The 22,014-nt window shown below is 43.4% G+C and overlaps 1 protein-coding gene across 2 annotated transcripts in view; it reads right to left on the bottom strand.

Moving 5' to 3' along the window:
- Positions 1-948: 948 nt before the first annotated feature.
- Sh3rf2 (SH3 domain containing ring finger 2) overlaps positions 949-22,014 on the bottom strand; it is a 134,071-nt gene continuing 113,005 nt past the window's right edge. For both annotated transcript variants that reach the window (XM_026384473.2, XM_026384474.2), the window contains exons 9-11: positions 20,442-20,800; positions 17,592-17,900; positions 949-1,765 (exon numbers count right to left, since the gene is read on the bottom strand). In XM_026384473.2, the coding sequence (XP_026240258.2) occupies positions 17,625-17,900; positions 20,442-20,800 (635 nt within the window). In that variant the 3' untranslated portion in view covers positions 949-1,765; positions 17,592-17,624. The remainder of the gene's footprint in view (positions 1,766-17,591; positions 17,901-20,441; positions 20,801-22,014) is intronic.

Below are 22,014 nucleotides of genomic sequence, written 5' to 3'. Positions count from 1 at the left end.
AACTGTGGAATTCTATGGCTTAACCTTGGAAAATGAAGTCATTAAAACTTGTATTCAGGTGGGCTCTAAGGCCTTGAAGTAGTAACACAGATCTAGGCATCTGAAAGCTCATTTCTGTTTCTGTCACTGCTGAGGCTAAGGAGGAGCCAATCTGAATTCCTCCCAGAGAAAATTGCAACCAACATTAGGTCACAGGAGCCAAGAGAGAAAGAATGACTGACATCAGTACTGTCTTTGTCCATGTGTGAGAAGGAGCTGTCTTCATTGAATTATTGTTCCGGAGTTCACGCATACCTCCTGGCTTCTCACCCACCTCTCAGCAGATGCCAGTACTTTGGGGCCTCTTGTTGCTTTTTATCACCTTCTCCTGTGGTTAACTGCGAGAAGGGTATGGTTAAGAAGCCCAAGTTATTCATCCCAATAAAAAAATGGGCGCCAGTTTAAGTTCTGCACGTGACAGTTCCACATGGAAGAAAACATTTCTGTAACTATAAATGCAGTCCTTGCTCTGATGGCGGTTTGGTTGGCAATTAAAAAACAGCATGTGTAAAAATGTCTACAAGCAGGACTGCATGAAGGGCTGAGAATGTCAGTGCAAAACCAGGATGCTGAACTGGAAAACAACCTACACATCCCAGTGATGCTGCATTCCCTTTAAAATCTCTGTTAGGGCACCTCGTGCATTTAAAAATGAAATTCTTATTTTGCTGTCCTTATATCGGGAAAGATATTAAAATGGATATGGTTCAAAAAATTTTAAAGGTATTTATGAATTTACTTATCTGTTGTAAAGTCTCTCTCAGGTCAACATAGATAATCTAAAATTGCTAAGTTGCTGAGGATGACCTTGATGTTGTGATCCTCCTGTTTCAGCCTCCAGAATTGTTGGGATTACAGGCATGCACTACTGTGTCTGGCTAATGGTGGTTTTTTTTTTTTTTTTGGTGTGTGTGTGTGTGTGTGTGTGTGTGTGTGTGTGTGAGACTTATTTATAAACATAAGAGGATGCACAGTTATAGTTGATTTTTGTGTCTTTCTACTTGAAATAGCTTGTGAAATAGCATTGCAGTCTATGGTATCTGTCTTAAAATGTCATAGATTTTTCTTGTCTGAGGTTCTTTATGTATATGGTCCTTGTTTCCTTGACCACTATTTTCTAATAGACATCCTCTGCATCAAAAGTTATGGGGGGTGGTGGGACAGAATGTAATTGGAATGGAAAAGAATGAGGATGTGGCAGAGGGATATAGGATACTTGGTGGGGAGTCAGAGCAGGGGGTAAAGGTTAGGGGATATTGTGAAGAAGTATTGGCCTCTGCAGATTGAACACCTGAGAGAGAATATTATGGTATCCTTGGTGTTGCTCTAAATCTGAGCTGGAGAGACAGGCCAGACTCAGCTGGAAGGTATTTGATAGCCTTCTCTTCATCCATAAGGAGCCATGCGGTGACAAATTGACAAGACCAAGTTTGGGGCTTTGACAATACCAGTGAGTAAGAGGAGGGGTGGCAGCCTAGTCTAACCTGCAGTGGCACATGCCTCACTTGCTTTTCCCCATCCTTGCCCACCACCCGTTCATACTGGCGGTGAAGACAGATCTGCTCTCTCTCCTATTACCCTCCTCCCTTGGAGGACAGTCAGTTTTTCTGTTCCATTCCTGATGTTCGAAGAATGTCACATGGTCAACACATGTTCATTGAGAGGCTTCCTTCCAAGCAGATTGTTCCCTCCAGAATATCTGTTGAGATGACTACGAAGGCAGGCTCTGCAAAGGTGAGAAAGATTTCAGAATTTGTTGTGTAAGAAAGCAGTCTGGGAAGAACTAAAAATTTTTAACATTCTTAAGCCTTTTGGGCAGGAATGTTTTTGTTTGATTTTGATTGATTGATTGACTTTTTGCCCAAGAGATGCTGCATCCTCAATCTGTCCTATCAGGAGGTACATGGAAATAGCATCTATTTCCCCAGTGCTGGTGATTCTAACATTGGCCTTTTAGTGAAAGTAGTTGCCTACCAGATTTCTCCAGGTAAGGCTGCAATTTTCCCCTTTGTGATTAAAAAGTATCCTGTGAGGAGATACTCTGAGGTTCTTTAAGCTTGCACCCCCTAGTTTCAGCACCCATTGATTTGTTTAAAAAAAATTTTTTTTTAGTTGTAGATGAACACAATACCTTTTTTGTTTATTTATTTTATGCGGTGCTGAGGATGAAACCCAGTGCATTACCCATGCTAAGCAGGCACTCTACCACTTAGCCACAACCCCAGATCCATTGATTTTTGCATGAACCAATTATTACTGCAATGGTTGCTGAATGGTGATTGCTAATTTCACTGACTGTCTGCACCTAGTAGTTGGCACACTACTGTGAGGAAGAGCTTTCCTTTCTTCCCATTTCCTTATTTATATCAAGAGGAACTTAGGGATTCTATGGTTGATCCTATGGTTTATTATATGTTATTGCCCCAAATGAATAATCTGTGTCTAATGATGAAGAAATAGCAGACCAATCAAACTTGTGAGACTCTTCAGAAAATAAGTGGCCTAGGGCTGGGGTTGTAGCTCAGTGGTAGAGTGCTTGCCTCTCATGCTTGAAGCATTGTGTTCGATCCTCAGCACCACATAAAAATAAATAAATAAAATAAAGATATTGTGTCCATCTACAACTAAAAAAATATATGTATGTGTATATATATATATATATATATATATATATATATATATATATATATTCCTCAAAATACCAAGACCATGAAAGATCATGAAGCTCAAGCAATGGTTCCAGATGAAAGGAAACTAAATAGATGTGACAATTGCATGCAGTATGTGGATCTGGAAGGGACCCTAGACAAGAATTCTGCAATAATTTTTGTATAAAGGAAAGGACTAGGACAATTGAAAAAGCAGTGGGGCAAATGAATAAGATCTATAGACTAGTTAATAATACTACATCAGTGTTGACTGCCTGACTTTCTTACTTGTATTGTGGTTACTACATAAGAGGATATAATTGCTTTTAGGAAATGTACCCTGCAATATTTAGGAATAAATGGGCATTTGTTCTTCCACTTACTCTCATATGGTTCAGGGAAAAAAAAAATCAAAATGAATAAAGTAAAATGTTAACATTTGAGGAACATAGTGGATGGGTACACAGGAATATTTTGTATAATTTTAGCAAACATTTATGTAAGTCTGAAATTATTTCAAAAATAAGTTAAAATTCATAAGCTCCCAGAATTTCCCTGAGGCCCTCAAGTATTTTGATTACTAAATTCAACCTACATCCCTGTTGTCCCCATATACATCACAATGTCACTCCTTCACTGTGCAATCTTTTGTCCCTTTTCTCTTCCTCAGGCAGAGAATGTTCAGGAGACAGTGCAGGCAAACCCCTCTGCTAGCTTCTTGTGAGGGGAGGGCAAATGTGGAATGGGTGTAACAGGAATGAGTTGGCCTCTATGATTTTGTTGCCAGTGCTTGACTAAACCTCCTCTGGTTGTTGCCCTTCTGTGTGGAAATAAAATCCAAACTGACTTTGCAGAAGGAGGAAAGAAGAAGACTGAAAGGATATTGGGAAATTAGCCTGAAAAAAATTTATTAAGACCTGCATTCTACACGCTGTGCCTTAGAGTTTGTCCACAAGCAAGTTTCCACGAAAACCCAGTAAAACAAGAAATAGGTAGGAGTTTTCCGTGTCCTGCCTAATTTATTTCATCACGAGCCTGATGTTTTTTTCTATCCAGGACTCAGGCTGATGTAACAGGCTAGTTTGCTATTTGGGGAAACTACTAATGATAATAATGATCACAGCCTCATTCTTTGGGATGTGGCATGAGACTATCAGGTCTTGCATGCAACGTTTATGAAAGTCGTTCCCAGAATCATTTCTCCAAAGGTAGAACTATGATCTGTGGGCTCCAGGAACTGAATATACTAAAGGGGCCCAACCTTTCAAGAAAGCCCAGTTCAAAACTGGGCTTCTCTGAGCTCTCAGGGGCTGCAAGCACACTGTATCATGTGCTCATCTGCTAATGTGCTCCACTTTGCCCAAGCGCAAGTAAGAGTTGACACAAGCTCCAGGTGTCTGCTTTGCATTCAGCAGGAGAAGCAGGCAAGAATACCAAGCCCCAATTACACAGATGCACTTTTGAGTCTCACCACATCAAGAAGTTACAAAGGGTTTGGAGTGTTGGTATCTTTTCTACACATCACTGACTATGGACAGAAGTCTCACTTTATTGTCACAAATTCGAGCCCTTAAAGGAAAAGGTGGGCTGTGTTTGACATACCCTGCTTTTCTTCCTCGTGCCTAAGATAGTATCTATGTGGATGTTGGGCATCTGCCTGCAGAGAAGAGCCAACCTGTCCCCATCCCAGCAATGGCCACTTTTCTGCACATCTGTCCTGGTGTCAGCAGCTGGGAAGACTGTCCCTCTTTGACGGAAAGCAAGGTTATTTGAGATGATCACATCTAGACCCCATGAGAATAGTGGTGGTTTGTTGGCTCTTTTAACTACACTTACTGTGACATAGCATTTCCCAGAGAAAGTGCAGGGGCAGGGAAGTAGTAAGGAAGTAACTGTCAAGGGAAGGCTGGCCGCCACAGCAATCGTATGTTCCAGGTTGTGTTAAATGTTGTAGAAAGAGCTTCTGCTCTAAGATCGCCCGACATTTTAATAGGTACCTGAGAATCCCATAGAGGATAGAAGATGTGAATTTTCCCAAGGCTGGTGTTGTGTAGTGTGGGGGCAGCCCTCATTAGTGCTGTCTACAGGTCCGGGTATGGGAGGCCAACCTTACACGAGACTGAGTCACGCTCCCGGCTGGGTGCTGAGGCGCTCAGTCGCAGAATGGGTGCCAGGGTCGGTGTCTCGTGCAGGGGTGTGTCTTGCTACAGCCCCATGGGTGAGGCTATGCTCACCTGTTCCTTTGTAATATAACCCCTTGCCGGGCTGGGGATGTGGCTCAGCGGTAGCGCGCTCGCCTGGCATGCGTGCGGCCCGGGTTCGATCCTCAGCACCACAAAGATGTTGTGTCCGCCAAAACTAAACAATAAATATTAAAATTCTCTCTCTCTCCTAAAAAAATAATAAAATAAAATTCTCTCTCTCTCAAAAAAATGTTTTAAAAAAAAATAACCCCTTGCCCTGTTTAGGATGAATCTTCCATGGAAGTGCCTTGTGTGTGTCCCCTTCTCTTACTGTGCCCTTGGGTGTGGCCTATCCAGGTGTCAGTCAACCTGCTGACAGTGGACATCATGAAGATACTCAGCCCCCTGAAACCTGACCCCTTGGCTCATTTAAATAACTTCTCCTCAATAAAAGGGGTCAGTGTGTCCTCTGGCTCTCTCTTTCTGCGGACCCTTAAGGTCAGAGGAGCCGTCACAGCGACCCCAAAGAAAAAGGTATTTGTGTCTCTTGTGTGGTTATTTAGTGCAGCCCAGTCAGCCCAGTTAACTAGAGTGACCCCTGGGCCTTTTAGTCTCGAGAACAGAAACCCGGCAGGCACCGCGGGGTTTAGGATTAGGCAGGTGATGATTCTTTGTTTATTGAGATCTCAAGAGACTCTAAACTATGGGGCTGGGGTTGTGGCTCAGTGGTGGAGCACTTGCCTGGCATGTGTGAGGGACTGGGGTTCAGTTCTCGGCACCTCATATAAACAAATAAATAAATAAAGGTTCATCAATAACTAATAAAATTAAGACTCTTGACTATTTGAAGTAGCAAATTCCATTGGCTGCAGGATGGCTGCTTTTGTGTCCTGTCTTAAGTGGGGTGGCTGGCAGCAGGAGGGAGTCAGACCATTGGAGTTTATTTCCTAGCCTTGCGACCCCATGGAGGTTGATCTCCTCAGGCCTGAGCTTCCATAAGAGTAACAAGGGGACAGTAATCGCCTTCCTTTGTATGGTTGTGGTGAGATTGTTAGATGAGTCCATGGAAGCAAAGCACAGAGACAGTATCAACATAAAACAGGAGCCTGTAACTGCCAGCTCAAGTCATAAATTAAGAGACTTCTAAAAGGCTACTCATAATGACCCTGCTTCTTGATTTTTCTCAACGAATGGAAGACTCTGCACATGGAGATAGATCATTGAATGGCAGCTTGCTATCATGCTCTTCACTTGAGTTTCTTTTACCCATAAAAAGCCCGTTTCGGTTTCTTGAATTTGTAAAGTCTTACATACGAATATATAGAATGAGAATACTAATAGTTCAGTATTTACTTTATATGGACATTCAGAGTAGGCCTCTGTAATTATTCCCATTACATTATGAGAAAACTGAGATTTAGAGAGGTGAAGTGACTTGCCCAAAGTTGCACAGCCAGTCATACTTCAGATGTAACTCAGGTGTTCCAATTCTACAACCCAGGCTCTTGATTGCTATACCAGAGAGGGAGAGGAAGGGGAAGGGAGAATGAGAGAGAGAGAGAGAGAGGGTGGGGGGGGCACAACTACAGTAAGTATTTTCTAAATGTATAAATGAGTATGGAAATTCAGTAAGTGTATCCTAATGAAAACAAAGGTGATTACATTTTATGCTTTGTCTACACAATTCCAAATGATGGTTCTGATTTTTATTCACAAAATGACTGACAGATTTTTGCCTGTGGCACAGTCTTTGCTTTAACGGGTTGCAAGGATCAGCCCCTTTGGAAGGTGAGCTCTTTGGATCCAGCATTCCTAGAATGCTGGTGCCTGAGCCCAGCCCCTTGCTTTAGAGCTGGGGGATGGGGTGAAGAACAGGGCAAGACCTGCCTTGCTGCTTGTGATAGCTGCAGGAGCATCTCCCTGAATTGGTCCTTCTTGAAAGGATTCGTGTTATTTTATAATTGTCCACCCAACACATTCTTATCATATGATAACGTTGGATAAGTGGAGTCCTGTTCATTGAACCTACCCCACAGGGAATCTCCTGGACCCACTGAATTATTTTCTGCTCTTCCTAGACATGCTCTTCATGTCTGGTTCCTTCTTAGTCTTCAGGTCTTAATTCAAATGTCACCTCCTTGGAGACACCTTCCCTGGCCACTCCTGTAATACGGCTCACCTCCCCGTGCTGTCCTGTCTCATCACTCTGTTTCCTGTGTGACATCTGTCATGGAGGAACTCTCCGGTTTACCATTCACTCCCCTTCACAAAGGCAGGATGCTTATCTGTGCCATTCATTGTTGTATCCTGAGCTCCTGGAACAATACCTGGCACATAGTAGATGCTTATCCCATTTCACTGAATGAAAAGCGAATGAATAAATGAATGAGATGTCATTGATTTTTACCCAGGAAGAAAACATTTTGTGATTTTTAAATGGAGATAGAGTGAGAGCAACCTTGGCCTGGACCCTGTAAGGCCACAATGGCAGTTAACCCCTGTTAACTAATCAGCACATGCATTTTCTGAATTGCAAAATGTGCCAAGGGCATTTAATTTCTGTTAATTGGCACCGAGGAGGAGGAGTTGTTATCAAAATCACCAGCCAGCTGGAAGCTTTTCCGTGTCAGACCTATTTGCAAATCAGAATGGACATTTCATAAATCGTGTCAACACTGGGAAGCTGCGAGTCCCCAGAGGGCAGCACAGTGTGCTTCTGGCTGCATTTGGGATTGGAGCTGGCCCTACACACCAAACCTTCACCAGATGAGGGGGTGAGCAGGTGGGGGAAACTGGAGGGGAGAAGACTTATGAGGATGGTGGCATAAATGCATTCTTAAATAACTGTCCCATCACCTCAATCCTGGTGCTGCTTCTCAGCTTATGTGAGAGGTAAAAAGAGCAATGAAGCCCATATTTGTAGTCTTTTGGAGCTGACCCACTACTTCTCAGCTCTTACTTTAGACAAATGATTTATCCTCTGGGGTTCGGTTATTTGAGCTATAAATAGGAGACGATAACACTAGGGTCATGAGGATTTGGAGAGAAAATCCACATAGATAATAATGATGACAGCAGACATTACAGAATGTTTTCTATGTGCTGGGCACTGTGCAAATTTGACTATGTACATTATCTCACTTAATCGTCCCCAGACCACTCAAAGAAAACACAAGTCCTGTACTTCACAGGTGAGGGACCAAAAGGCTGCTGAGGTTAAATGATTTGGTCACAGTGACCCAGACAGGAAATGCAGAGTCTGGATTTGAGTCCAGATCACCTGATTCCATTGGACTCTCAACCCTGCTGTAGCAGACCCTCTAAGGGAATAGCTCAGTACCTAGCATTTAGAACATTCCTGATGAATGGCAGCTAGTAAGATTCTGTTCTAAACTGGGCGCGGTGGCGCATGCCTGTAATCCCAGTGGTTTGGGAGGCTGATTTAGGAGAATCGCAAGTTCAAAGCCAGCCTCAGCAAAAGTGAGGCACTAAACAACTCAGTGAGACCCTGTCTCTAAATAAAACACAAAATAGGGCTGGGGATGTGGCTTAGTGGTTGAGTGTCCATGAGTTCAGCCCCTGGAACCTCCCACCGACCCCCCACCAAAGATTCTGTTTTTATATTAAGTTTTTCTTCTACTCTCCTTGCTTCCCAGCCTCTGTCAGGCCTGCAGACTTCTCCAACATCTACCACTTCTGGGGCCCTTTTGCACATAGCATCCCGCCTACTTGTCTTATTCAATCTCCCCAACAACCCCATAAGTATTGCACAGTATTTCCTCCTTTCAGGTGTATGAAGAAAGGCCCAGAGAGATTAGTTAACCTGGCCAATGGTCAGACAGCCAAGAAGTGGTAGGGCCAGGATTTGAACCTGAGGACAGAGCCTAGGCACTGTCTCCTCTATACCACATTTCTTCATGCTGACCATCTTTCAGAACATTCTCTCTCTCTCTCTTTTTTAATTTTTTAGATGTTGATGGACCTTTATTTTACTCATTTATTTATATGCAGTGCTGAAAATCGAACTCAGTGCCTCACACATGCTAGGCAAGCACTCTACCACTGAGCCACAACCCCAGCCCCAGAACATTCTCTCTTTGATGACACTCCCTGTAGCACTCCCTCTTGTGCTCCTCTCTCACTTTTGTCCTTTGCAATAGGGCTTAGCTTGTTATAGTGCTTTGTTTTAGAATTGTGCCTCCTTATCCATTTATTTCTAATAGCTACCACTTATTGAAAACTTCCATGCACTCAGTTCTGTGCCCAGAGTTGGATGTGTGTGATCACATTTAACTCTGCCAAGAACCCGATTTGACCCCCATTTTATAGATGAGTAGACTGAGGTCTAGAGAAACTCTGCCATTTTTTAAGTTTCTCAAAGTCATTTTGCCAAAGGAAACATAGTAAGTAAGGAACCTGGGACAAAACCAGGAAATCTTGTTCCAAAAATTCATCATCTTAGCCATTATTTGATATTGCTTTTCCAAATCTTGTAAAGATCTGGTGGATTGGTAGAACAGCTGGTATAGTGACCCTCAAATCCTTGGTTGAATGATGCTTTAAAATCTGGCCCCCTGTTGGAGACTCCCATAAAGAAAATGGCCTAAGTCCTCAAATTTGCCAACATCTAAAAGCAACTTAAGCTTAAAAAAAGAAAGAGAGAAATCAGTTTATAAATAGAATGTGCAGAACAGAATATTTGGAAATGTGGTTGTGATAGCTAAAATTAGCCTTGCCTTCAAATCCATCTCACCCCTCCTGCCTGACTGCTCTGTTCCCTGTCGTGGAGGCTGGTGCTCTCTCTCTCTGGCTGTGACAGATGTAGCTCCTTCATGCAACCTAGTCTTACACTCTCTGAACAGAGATTTACTACATTTCTCAAGGAACTGGGAAGAAGGTGGCGGTGTTGGGGGGCAGGAAGCTGGGACCAATCCTTTTGAAGCAATATTTATTTGAACTCCTCTTTGGCTCTCCAGGTCTGTTTGAGCCTCTTCCTTGTGTTTTGACTAAAGCTTGATTTTTGCTTATTTGTGAGGGTCACTCCTTGTAACAGCTCTCCCAATCCTCTCAGATGGTCAGGGAGTGGTTATTTTCATGAACAGGATTTAGGGTGGCTTTGAGTGATCTATAGCAGTCAAACCCTGACTTGCACATGGCTCTCATCAAGCCAGTTGGTCACGCTCTCGCTGGTTTCAACATTACCAATACAAAACGCACACATGCACAAAATGGCCTTGCAAATGCCTTTTGCCTTTCTCCCCGGGTCCTGGCTGGCATCCTTTTAGTCCTTACAAGTCTGCAGTTCTGGTCCATCAACAGTGCCCTATTTGCATAATTAGCTTGCATCTGCGGGTGTTGCCTTTGGACTTTGGATAAACACCAGCACAGAACACGGCAAGGTGTCAGCTATCTGAGCCCTCTCATTCCCACAGAGGAGATGAAAGTGGAGGTTATTTTGGAAATCATATCCCTCTCTTCTTCTGCGACTCTGTTCCATATCATTTAGTGTGAGGACAGACAAAACCAGAAATAAGCTCACGAAGAGCGAGCAATCTGGGGAATGCAAAATGATCATTGTGTTTTGACGTCAATGATCTGGAACCACTTTGCTTCAGTTCTTTTTCAAGTTGCTTGGCTATGTCTGGCAGCCCTTGCCGCAAGGGTAGCTTTGCTTTTTGAATATATTTTGCACAGAACCCTCTGAATTATTTTCCTTCCCATTCCTACTTCTTGGATTACAGGACTGTTCCTTGTTTTTCTCTGGAAAGCATTGATCATCTGAGTTAAACCTTTCCCCTATCTCCACCCATGTCTCGGTGATATCAGCAGCACGTACCCACTCTTTCCAACCTCATCCACGCTGGAAGGGTGTTTATAGTTGACACTGAGGGAGGTTGTGATTTAAGATTAAGGATTGGGTTTAGAGTTATGGGCTATAATCATTGTTGCCTTGGACTGGTTATTTGACCTCTGAGCCTAGGTTTAAATCTCTAAAATGGGATAATAGCAGTATTTCCCAGGGTTGGGCAGGATTAGATGGCATAATGCATGTAGCATGTTAAGTGTTTGGCATTAGTAAGTGCTCAATAAATAATGGCGATTATTGCAGGATAAGTAGTCAGACGAGATGCTTTTTAAAAGTTTCCATTTCATCTTAAAACTAATTTTGTGACCTTAGGCAAGGAATTAAAACATTCTTGAGGGCTGGGGATGTGGCTCAAGCGGTAGTGCCTTCTCCTGGCATGCGTGCGGCCAATGTTCGATCCTCAGCACCACATACAAACAAAGATGTTGTGTCCGCTGAGAACTAAAAAATAAATATTAAAATTCTCTTTCTCTCTCTCTCTCTCTCTCTCTCTCAAAAAAAAAAAAAAATCATTCTTGAGACCCGAGACTCAGTTTTCTGATTTGTAATCTGGGTACCAAGATACCTTTCCCCTGCATACCTCACAAGATTCTTAGGAACATTTGCTAATAGCAGAAGCAGCAGCAGCAGCAAGATCTCTTTTAGTTTCAGATTCTGAGTAGTTGCTTTGGTTTCTGTAATCTGCTTCCCAGAGATGCCAGGCAAGGCCCAGAGCAGAGCTGCTTAAAAAGCCCTATACTCAGATACTTTGGACACAACTTCAACCTGTATTTCCCCATTCAGAAGAAACAAGTAGCTATAGTTGGAAGAATTCTTGTAAAATTCCTCCAAACTAGAATCTCTCAAAACTAGACATCCTTGTGCTTTTAAATTCACATTCCCAGCAATGAGTTGAATCCTCAGAATTCCAGTGAGAGAGGCCAGAAGAGAACCCAAATATTCAGACAGAATATCTGAGCCTTATGTTGCAATATTTGCTTTGACTCATATTTACAGGGTATATCTATGGGCTGTACTAAAAATTCAATACCTGGAGAACATTACAAGGCATGATAAGCACGAAATTCCAGAGAGTGGTTTCAAGGGAAGTTGGGAGGAGGACAAAAAAGGAATGGGATTGGAACAGGCACACCATGGTATTGCGAATTACTATCTTTTTAAAAACTGAGTGGAATGGCTGGGGTTGTGGCTCGGTGGTAGAATGCCTGCCTAGCACGAGTGAGGCCCTGGGTTTGATTCTCAGCACCGCATACAAAAAATAAAGGTCCATCAACAACAACAACAACAAAAAAAAAAAAAAAAAGAAGAAGAAGAAGAAGAAAAAGGAAACAGTGGTAATGGGGCTGGAGTTGTAGTTCAGGGGTAGAGCACTTGCCTAGCACATGTGAGGCACTGGGTTTGATCCTCAGCACCCCATAGAAATAAATAAATAAAAATAAAGGCATTGTGAAAAAATGTTAAACAAAAAAACCTCATTGGCAAGTATATGATTGTTTTATGATCCTGTATAATTAAAAAATATATAAACATATTTCATATGGATGAAATATTTGATAATAAAAGCCAGAAAGCAGAAAGAAGCCCCAATTCCCCTCACCCCTGCTCAATTAATAAAGAACTAACAATATTCTATGAGAGTCATCTCTATTTTTATCTATCTTGTTAGCCACTGTATCCCTGTTCCCCCTTCCAGAGCCTGGTGCAGAGTGAGTGAATGGTGAGTATTGTTGAATGAATGGCTGGGTGAGCCTGTGATGCTCCTCTGTGTCCCTCATCTTTGATTTGAATGCATAACTTGGATCCCACCTCTGCTGCGTTCTGTATGTCAAAGCGTAGATCAGAAGACAGAGGGCCCCCTGGGAACATTTTGTTTCTGCTCTGGTCTAGGACATAATATTGGCAGACAGCTTGATCATTTAACATTGCTCTATTTCAAGCAAAATGTCCTTGCATGATTTATTCTCAATGACACTAACCGACTGCAAGGATCTTTGGAGTTAACATCTCTCATTCGGTCCTACCTCCCACAAACATTCCCTAAGTGACTGTCTTTCATGGTCACCTGAGAGTTTGCTGAAGTGCTAACAATCTCTTCTCTTAGCCAAAAGGAAAACTGGGGCCTTTTCTCTCAAAATATATGCAAGGAAAGCATCAGTGTCAGCAGCTGCTAGCTCCGGCACTGACTGGTGCCAGCTTGATAAGCACTTGGTCCCACCTGGAAAGACTTGAGAGGTCTTTGCTATTCTGCTTGCTACAGCTGATCACCTCCCAGGTGGAGTGTTCAGAGGTATGTGGCTGGTCTGAGTGATCAGAGGCGGATGAGAGGATGAGAGTGGATGCTGATCATGTCATTGAAACAAATGACTTCCACACCTGCCAAATGGGTGCCAGAATAGCTGGTAAGCACACATGCCAGTGAATATGCTAGCTGAGACAGGTAGATTAGCAAATATGGAACTGCCCTCTTGGTCAAGGGCCTGGGCCTGGGGAAGGTGGTTGTCAAGGGAGTGATGGAGAGAATCTGAGTAAGGGTCAGGGTGCTGGAGGGGAGAAGACTCAGGGAGCTCAGAGCATCTGTGATTCACCTATTCTACAGACCTATTTTAATGTTTTAAAAACCAGTGTGTCTGTACTCCTGCTGAATGTCATAGCCAAATGTCAGCTCTCATATTCAATAAGAGAAAACTGATTAGCTCTATTTCATGTGCGTGAGAGTCATTTAGGGAGCTTGTTTAAAAACACAGATATCTAGTTCCCACCTCAAAATTGATGAACAAGACTCTTTAGAACTCAGGTTAGGCTCACCATACTTGGGAGACCTGAGTGTTCTGGATCAGATGATTCAAGGATTCAGTTCTACCCTTTGAGGGTTTTCTGATGACCTGAGAGGGTATCCTGTATATAGTTTCTTTGGCAAATTGTCCCTAAGTCAGGTGCAGGTTGTATGAGTGCGTGAAGCAGGTATGTGGGGCTGTGACAAATTAACGAGTGCAGGTCCATTTGTTGAAGTCACCTTGACCCCTGGGCTGCTGCTGCTCAGGAAAGCAGACTTCCTATGGACAGACCCCCTGACTTTTCAGGATGTAGGAAGTGATTGGGCTGGGAGTTGGGTCAGTCCTGCACCTCATCAAGTCACAGGTGGGGCCCTGCTTCCAAGTCTTCTGTTCCATAAACCCTGTCTATGGATGACTGAAGGGAGAGGAAGTGAGGCTGGTCCTACATAGCAAGGGAAGCAGGAAAGCTTTAAGTGGGAATCTTGATGCTGCTTAATGAGACAATACGGTTCCTAGAGAATGTCCCCAGCTATTGTAATCCATTGTCACTTCTTAGCTGTCCCATTTCCACCAGTCAAATCCAACCCTCAGCACCTTTCCTAACACCATGGTTTGGGGGGGCGGTCTATGTGGTAAAAGGCACCTTTTCTAAGGCATTTGGGTCTTAACTGAGGGATGCAGCTCTTCCAGGCTGGAATTTTCACCTTCTGATTTGAGGTGCTGGGGTTCTATCTAGGATTTCTGGAATGTTCCACAAAGCAATGGATTCCTGTAAGTACAAGGGAACTTGGCTTCATTGCTACATTTAAACCCACTTGCCAGGGCTCTCCTGCTGCTTGGAAGACCAGGTCTCCCATTGCTTTGTCTATCCGACTTTGACTTGTCCTTCAGGACTCAGCTTAGACTGTGTTCTCAACTCTAGAACTAGGTGCTGTGGGTTTCCTTTTAGCACCACAATCCTGAGCATGTACTTGTTCTAGAATTTCCCACCTGGAGTTTCAACAGCCATTAAAAAAAAAAAAAAATCCAAGTCTAGCATTTGTTAGGTGTTCACTGTGTGCCGGCACTAAGTCACTATGCATTATTATCTCAGTTAATCATCACAACAGCCCAGCGAGGCTGGAACCATCATCATTCTTATTTAAGATAAGGAGGCTCCAAGATGTTAATTAAGTAGCTTGCTTAGTATCACATGGTCAGAAAGTGATAAATGAGAGCTTAAACTCAGTTCATGTGCAGCAGAGCTTGCTGGGCTCCTTTGCATTTGTCACCAAAGTTGCATCATGCAGCTTCCTAGCAGTCTAGAGTATGTCCTAAAGTCAAGGATGGTCTTTGGATTCCTACAGCAGAATCACAAGTTGGGCTTTGATGTCAGATTCCTTGCTCTGCTATTGTCTGTGGTTAATCTGCCAGCCTGCTTCTTTGGCTCTGTAATGGAGACGGTTATGGCTGCCCTATAAGTTGTTATGGAAATTGCACAAGAGGATGAGTCTATGGTCCTCACTGCTGTCCCCACTATGTACTCAATGTTAGAAACATGTTGGTGGAATAAATGAATTGAAGGGGGCAGTGATATTGTTTATCTAGAAACAATATCCCCTTGTTCCTTTTTCAAACAATCATAAAACTCTACAAAGAAGGTGTTTGGTGTGGGAGGCAGTGAGTCTGATGCTAGGCGTGGGTGACCTCAGTGCAAGGGAGGGTGGCACGCCTTGAGTAGTTTACATTTCTCAGAGAGGTTATCCTGTAGGGGTAGTGGACAGTGGCAAGAGTCTTCTGTTTCATGTTCCATTTTCATTTTCATCATGCCTAAACAACCTGCTTGGCAGCCATAGACATTAGAAATTGACTGGATCCATTGCTACTGGGGCATAGGTTAACTATGTGGTTGGCTTGTCATGCCATATCTCTGCCATTCTGGGTGTAGCTGATAAACTCATTGAGAATGCTTTGGGATAAAGATGAGGCATAGACACTCATATTTGACAAATCATATCATGTTTCTTGTCCCTGTGACTTTATCCCATAGCTCCACCTGGATGATAAGATTCAGTTCATTGAGGCATGAAGTTGGCCATATTGATTTTGTGGCATACACATGGGTCAACATCTCACTGAAATGGTAGAGCAACATGCTACCAATGTTGGCTCTACCAGTTCCAAATATCTGACCCATGTGTAGTATTCCTTGGCAGGAGTATGTTTCGTTTTATTCTATTAAGTTCTGAAGGAATCTATGGAATTGGAGACATTATGCTAAGTGAAATAAGCCAGTCCAATGTGCTCTCTGGTATGTGGATACTAAACTACAACAAGGAAGGGTGGGGAGGGGACGAATAGAAGTTCATCGGATTTGACAATGGGGAATGAAGGAAAGGGAGGAGGAAGGAAGATAGGAAAGACAGTAGAATTAATTGGATATAACTTTCCTAGCCTTGTATTTGAAATATTTGAGTACACAACCAGTGCAATTCCACATCATGTACACCACAAGAATAGGATCCTAATTAGAGTAAGTTAAACTCCACATGTGTATAATATGCCAGAAGACACTCTACTGTCATGCTTATCTAAAAAGAGCAAATAATAAAAATAATCTATGAATAATTCTAATTTCCATGTGTGTGGGTAGGTAAAAAATACATGTTTGTAATCCTAAGAACTTCAAGAACTGTTTACAGGAAAGGTCTACTTAGACCTGCTTTTTTTTTTTTTTTTTTTTTTTTTTTAATGGCACTCAGCCTTAGTAGCAAATGTCATTTTATGCATCACATTGTCCCCATTGATGGGCATTCAGTACAGGTTAATCACAACAATTAAGTTTAATGAGAATTAATGGGGTGTCTTACAGCATGGCCTTGGCTCCCTGGGTTGCCTCCTCACCCTTGTTTATAAAGCTCTGCATGGCTGGTCCCTGATCATTTCAATGCCACCTTCATGGGGTTGCCCTTGCCCCTTTCTCCCTTGCAGACTGGCCTTTCTTCCCTCTCTGCCAGGAATGTCAAGGCTACCTCCCTCCATGCCTCTTTTATCTTCTCAGATTCATCTTTCTATCCACTCTCATCCTTTTCTTCTTCTCTCTTCCATCCATTTTCACCTTCCCTTTTTTCCTCCTCCTTTCTCCCCCTTTCCTGTCTAATCTTCTTTGTTCAGTCCCTTTTCTAGTAGTTTCCTCTCGAAGTATCCCCTCTCCAACCTTATATTGGCATACTGTCATTGACATTGTTGTCTTATGGGTGGGGGAAACAACCAATCTGCCCCAAATGAGAAGACACCAGGGAAAGCAAAAGTACTACGAAGCAGATTATGTATCTAAACTCACCACGCCCCATTGCAGGTTGTTTTAAAGCACACCATGTTTTCTTGGGGAAGGATGAATGAATTGTCCATAATACCACGCATGACCCTATCTGCAGCACCATTCTTATCAATTAACTTTGTATAGAATTACATGGGGGGAAGCAGACTGAGAAGTTTAAAATATGGTGATCTTTTGATAACTGGTAGTTAGATGTCTCTCTCTCTCTCTGACCTTCCCATTTGGGGCAAACTCAGGAAGCTGATTCTCTTTGGTTTTAGTGAGTTTTCAGAATGTACAAAGTATCCATCTCATACCCCTCCCAGAACTTCTTCCCTCTCAGCCAGAATTATAACTCTTTTGGAGGGAAAAAGACATGGCAGCTACTAATGGCAGTGTATGCCTTTATTAGATGGCAGAAGCTCTTCTAATGTGATGGTAAGAGGAGAGAATGGCATTAAGGTCAAAGAAGCCATACCAACAATCCCACCACTGCCATGCTTCTGGTTGAAGCCCCTTTTAGGACACCACAGAAATTTTACACAGAACACAAACACTGCAGGCTGGAGGACAAAGTGGGTCCCTCTCTTTAGTCTGAACAGTGTGGATGGCCTTGCTGCATCAAATTGTGATTTAGAAGACCACCCAACCTGGGGCAGGAATTCCTTCTCCCACCTTCCCTCTCCTACAAATAAAATGGGCAGAACAAAGACCTGTGCTCCAGTTCCCAAAGAACAGTAGGATGCCCTCATTGGATGCAGATTGTATTTAAATGCAATTCACCTCTTTGGGGTCTAGGAAAAGCCACCGGTAGATTCATTTGCTGGGAAACGCGGTCTGTGTGGCTGAGGCAGTGGATGCTGGAGGCATGATCTTGGTGAAAGCTGACTTTCTCCGGAGGTCTGTCTGCTGTCCAGAGTGGCAGCCACTTCGATGGGCAAATAGGATGGTCATCTCTGAGCTCAAAGGGGCTGCTTCGGGCAGGGACCCCTTGAAGGTGACTGGCTGTTCAGGCTTTCCAGAGGTGGGATGGGAAGTGTAGTGTTTGGTGGGAGGAGGGCTATAATTTTGAAATCTCACGGTTTTAACTTGCTGCAAGAAAAAGGAGCATGGGTGAGACACATACTATTCCCCCCCAGGACTGGGTTCATGCTATTTCTCTATACCTGTCCCCATTCAAAATTCCAAATTTGTGTGGTTTTCATTCAGCAAATATTTGTATCTACTGTGTTTACCATGCATCATGCACTGTTAGGTGCTTCGAGTCTCAGAGTGAACAAAACCACCCTGGTAAGCAGAAAGTTATAACAACTGCTCTGATGGGAGAAGTAGAAGATGCTGAGAATTCAGAGGAGTATCTAATTCCAGCTGGGATGGGGATAGTCAGGGAAGGCTTCCTAGAGAAAGAGCTATCAGATAATTGAAGAACAATTAGGAAGAGTGTAGGCTATTGCAGAGAAGGGAAGTTCCCTTTCTGCCTCTCTCACATCTGCCTTCCATTAAGGTCTATCTCCAGGCTAGCTCTTCCTCCAGGCCTCTCCTGATGACTACCATTTAGAGATTTCCATAATGGCCTTGGACGTCCTCAGTGCAGACTTTGCTCCCTGGACACCTGCTGGTTGAATTTAGCCTTCAGAGTGTTTGAGGGTTTGATTTACTCCCCCACATATGAAGACTGCATATACAAATCAGGATTTCATGTCTCTTTAAAAAATCAAAGATTGGCACACTGGGCCTTTGCCCCATTCTGACAACACCTGGCTGGAGCCAAGAAGCAGTTCCCTGTTGTATGAGACTTGAATCTCAGTTTGCTCCAAGCCCCGCCCCTCAACTTTCCTTCCTCTCACCTCTCCTAAGCTATTATGTAATTCCTGGTAGCTAAAGGTATTTGCTTTGGCCAATTCCTACTTTGGGGCTTAATAAGTGTTCTGTGGTACTGCCTGGGAATGATGTCTTTTTTTCCAAGAAATTCAATCCTGGTGTCCCCAAATGAGAATCCATGTTTCCTCATACCTCTTGACTCTCGCCATGTCTAGCTGGGGTCTGGGGACTTACTAAACACTTATAGTTTGAGGGTTGTGTCTAATAACTTGGGTTATTGGGTAACTGGGGCTTGGAAAACTTTAAATTATGTGAAAACTGTAAGTCATAATAAAAACTGCCAACATTTATATCAGTCAACACTAACTTTTTCCAAATGCCTTTCCCTCTAGGCTTATAGGTCAGCATTAAGATCATGAATTTTTATATCAGATCTGGATTGGATTCCAGACACTCAGGTGTCAGCTGAGTGACTTTATGTCATGTTTTCTAACTCCCTGAGCCTCCATTTCCTCATTTAAAAATGAGAATAAAGTGCCGGATGTGGTGGTACACGCCTATAATCCCAGCGGCTTGGGAGGCTGAGGATTGGAGGATCAAGAGTTCAAAGCCAGCCTCAGCAACAGGAGGTGCTAAGCAATTCAGTGACACCCTGTCTCTAAATAAAATACAAAACAGGGCTGTGGCTGTGGCTCAGTGGTTGAGTACCCCCCAAATTCAATCCCTGGTACAAAAAAAAATGAGAATAAACATAATACCCACTTCAGGGGGCTGTTAGGATTAAATGAGAAGGGATGTGCAAAGTTCTCAGCACAGTGCCTGCTGGGTAGCTAATAATTATTAACTACTTAGAAACAGGAGGAAACTACAGACTCTTTCCATTTTGTGGGGGAATGGGGTGAATGATGGTAGGATGGTGGTGATAGTGGTGGTGATGCGTGATGGTGGTGATCTGGTGGCAATAATGATGTTCAATAAACTAGAAGATAACAATGAGCGTCACCAAAATTTCTCTGTATCATCTCTTCCTTTCCATCACCCTTCTTGCTTCAGATGTTACAAAACCTCATGTCTTCAGTGCAAAAACTCAAGTTATTAGATATAACCTTCAAACTATAAGTGTTTAGTAAGTCCCCAGACCTCAGCTAGATATGGTGAAAGTCAAGCAGTAAGAAGAAACATGGATTCTTATTTGGGGACACCAGGATTGAATTTCATGGAAAAAAAGAAATTATATTAGAAGTTAATTGACCTGACCTCTGCCACAGAGGTCACAATAACTTAGTTGTTGGAGTTATTTGGTGTGATCTTGATGTATCTATTATCTCTTTGACATGATGAATAATTATGTGTCAATTATGATGTGAGGACTTCACATACCTTAACACCATTTAATCCTCTAAACTGATGTGGCCATTATCAACTGTTATCTCCATTTTGTGGATTAGGCAAAAAATAAGTAAGTAAATAAATAAATACTTGAAAGGTGAAGTGTTTTGGTTAAATCCACCCAGCCAGCAAGTAGCAGAGCTGGAATTTAAATCAAGTTTTGTCCGATGCCACAATCAGTTTTGTTCCAAGCCACCACCTCTGGGTCCCAAAATAAATATGTACAAAATATTTGTGAAGAATAAAGGTGAATCAGTGACACATCTAGGAAGGGGAAGGTGTGAGGCTGTGGGGGTGTTGGGTGTCAGAATAGTTTTGAGGCCGCAACTTTGGGTCCTTGACTACCAACACTGAGATCTCAGGAGCCGGGACAGTGTATAAAGTTGGGAGCTAGAGTCAGGTCCCCTGTGATTTTATTCCTACCTTTTCGGTGCCATTTCTTGAGTTTTCTGGTTTCACCAGGATTGATGGTGGGGCAGATGCGGGTGGTTTTGGCGGAGGCTCACTCTTGATGGGGATTTCCTTGCCTTCTATGATGACTGAACTGGCTGTCGAGTGGATCCTGGCATCGCTGCCTCTGCTGACGCAGGTGAGGGCAGGCTCCCCAGTGGGAGTTGGTGTGGGTCCCATCTCCACCACCACCGTTGATGGGGAGGACGGGATCCCCTGAGACTGGTAGAACTGGAACTGCTGAGGCTGTACCACCGTGGTAGGATTGCGTCTGAGGGAACCCACCATGAAGGAGGGGATCCCTGACTGCACCGATCTCTGCAGGGATCCATCTAGGGGATTATATGACAGAGATATCAGCAACAGCGGTGGCTGACAGCAGGTTGGGTCAGGGCTGGGTAAGCAGTGTGTCCTGATATCCCAGAATAGTCAAGTGCTTTCCTAATTTGACCGAGCTCACATTCTCCTGGGGTCTTTCAAAGGTGACCTTATTCTTTTTTTAGTGCTGTTTGCTGGCAGCAAGTAACTGGCTAGCTGAATGGTGTGTGTGTGTGTGTGTGTGTGTGTGTGTGTGTGTGTGTGTGAGAAGGACTATTGCTTCCATTCACCTCTCTCTCTCTCTCTCTCTCTCTCTCTCTCTCTCTCACACACACACACACACACACACACATGTTCATACTCTCCTACTTTCTCCCTCTAGGCCTTTAAGACAGAGTGTGAAGAAGACTGACACAAAGACAGCTTCACAGTGAGAAGCAGGCACACCAAAGAGGAAATGCAAAACAGAGCCAGACACAGAAAGAAAACAGCAATTGAGAAACACAAGAGACAGACAACTGAGAAGGACAAGAGGGAGGGAAAGAAGAAAAGAGAGAGAAGAAGGGACCAGAGGACTCTAATCAGCTACTTGCATCAGAAAGTTCTAGCAGAAGCTTTAGTCATGAGGTGGTGAGGATGCTTTTTGTGGGGGGATTCAGGGGTGAGTGGAAATAACAGTGCATGTGCCAGACCAGACATGACTAGTCAGGGCAGAATCTTCCAGACGGAGGCAGATTCAGAAATGTCATTCTGGAGTTAGGGCTGCATGTGCGTGAGCTTTGCAAGGTCTCATGACCTAAATCTGGAGAGGAGAGTCACACCTTTCTCCCTCAGTACCCTCACTGTTAACTGGAGATGATAACAGCTCATCATAGGATGTGGTGAGGATCTCATCTTATGATGGGTACCCAGTGGTAGTCAGACAGTACCGGAATGTAAGAGTGCCCCACTCTTGTTAGCTGTCATTACTTGGGGTAAAGAACCACATAACCTGAAAATTCAAAGTTCCAGAGTTTGGTTTCACCCTTTCCTGAACTCATTTTTCTCCTTCTTTCTTTAACATTGAGCTAGTCCTTCGTCAGCATAAAGAAGCCATTCCTTCCCCTGAAATTCTCTAAAGACAGGAGATCCCACCTTTTCGGCATATGGCCTGTAGGTGACCTGGAGAACCCAGGATTCATTGGGACTGTCAGGAAGACCCCCTGAGAAGCACTGTGGGACATTTCCC

The sequence above is a fragment of the Urocitellus parryii genome, chromosome 1 (assembly GCF_045843805.1).
Source record: "Urocitellus parryii isolate mUroPar1 chromosome 1, mUroPar1.hap1, whole genome shotgun sequence".
Classification (NCBI taxonomy): Eukaryota; Metazoa; Chordata; class Mammalia; order Rodentia; family Sciuridae; genus Urocitellus; species Urocitellus parryii.
Note: the sequence above shows the minus strand (reverse complement) of the source record. Positions and strands in the feature narration are given on the sequence as shown.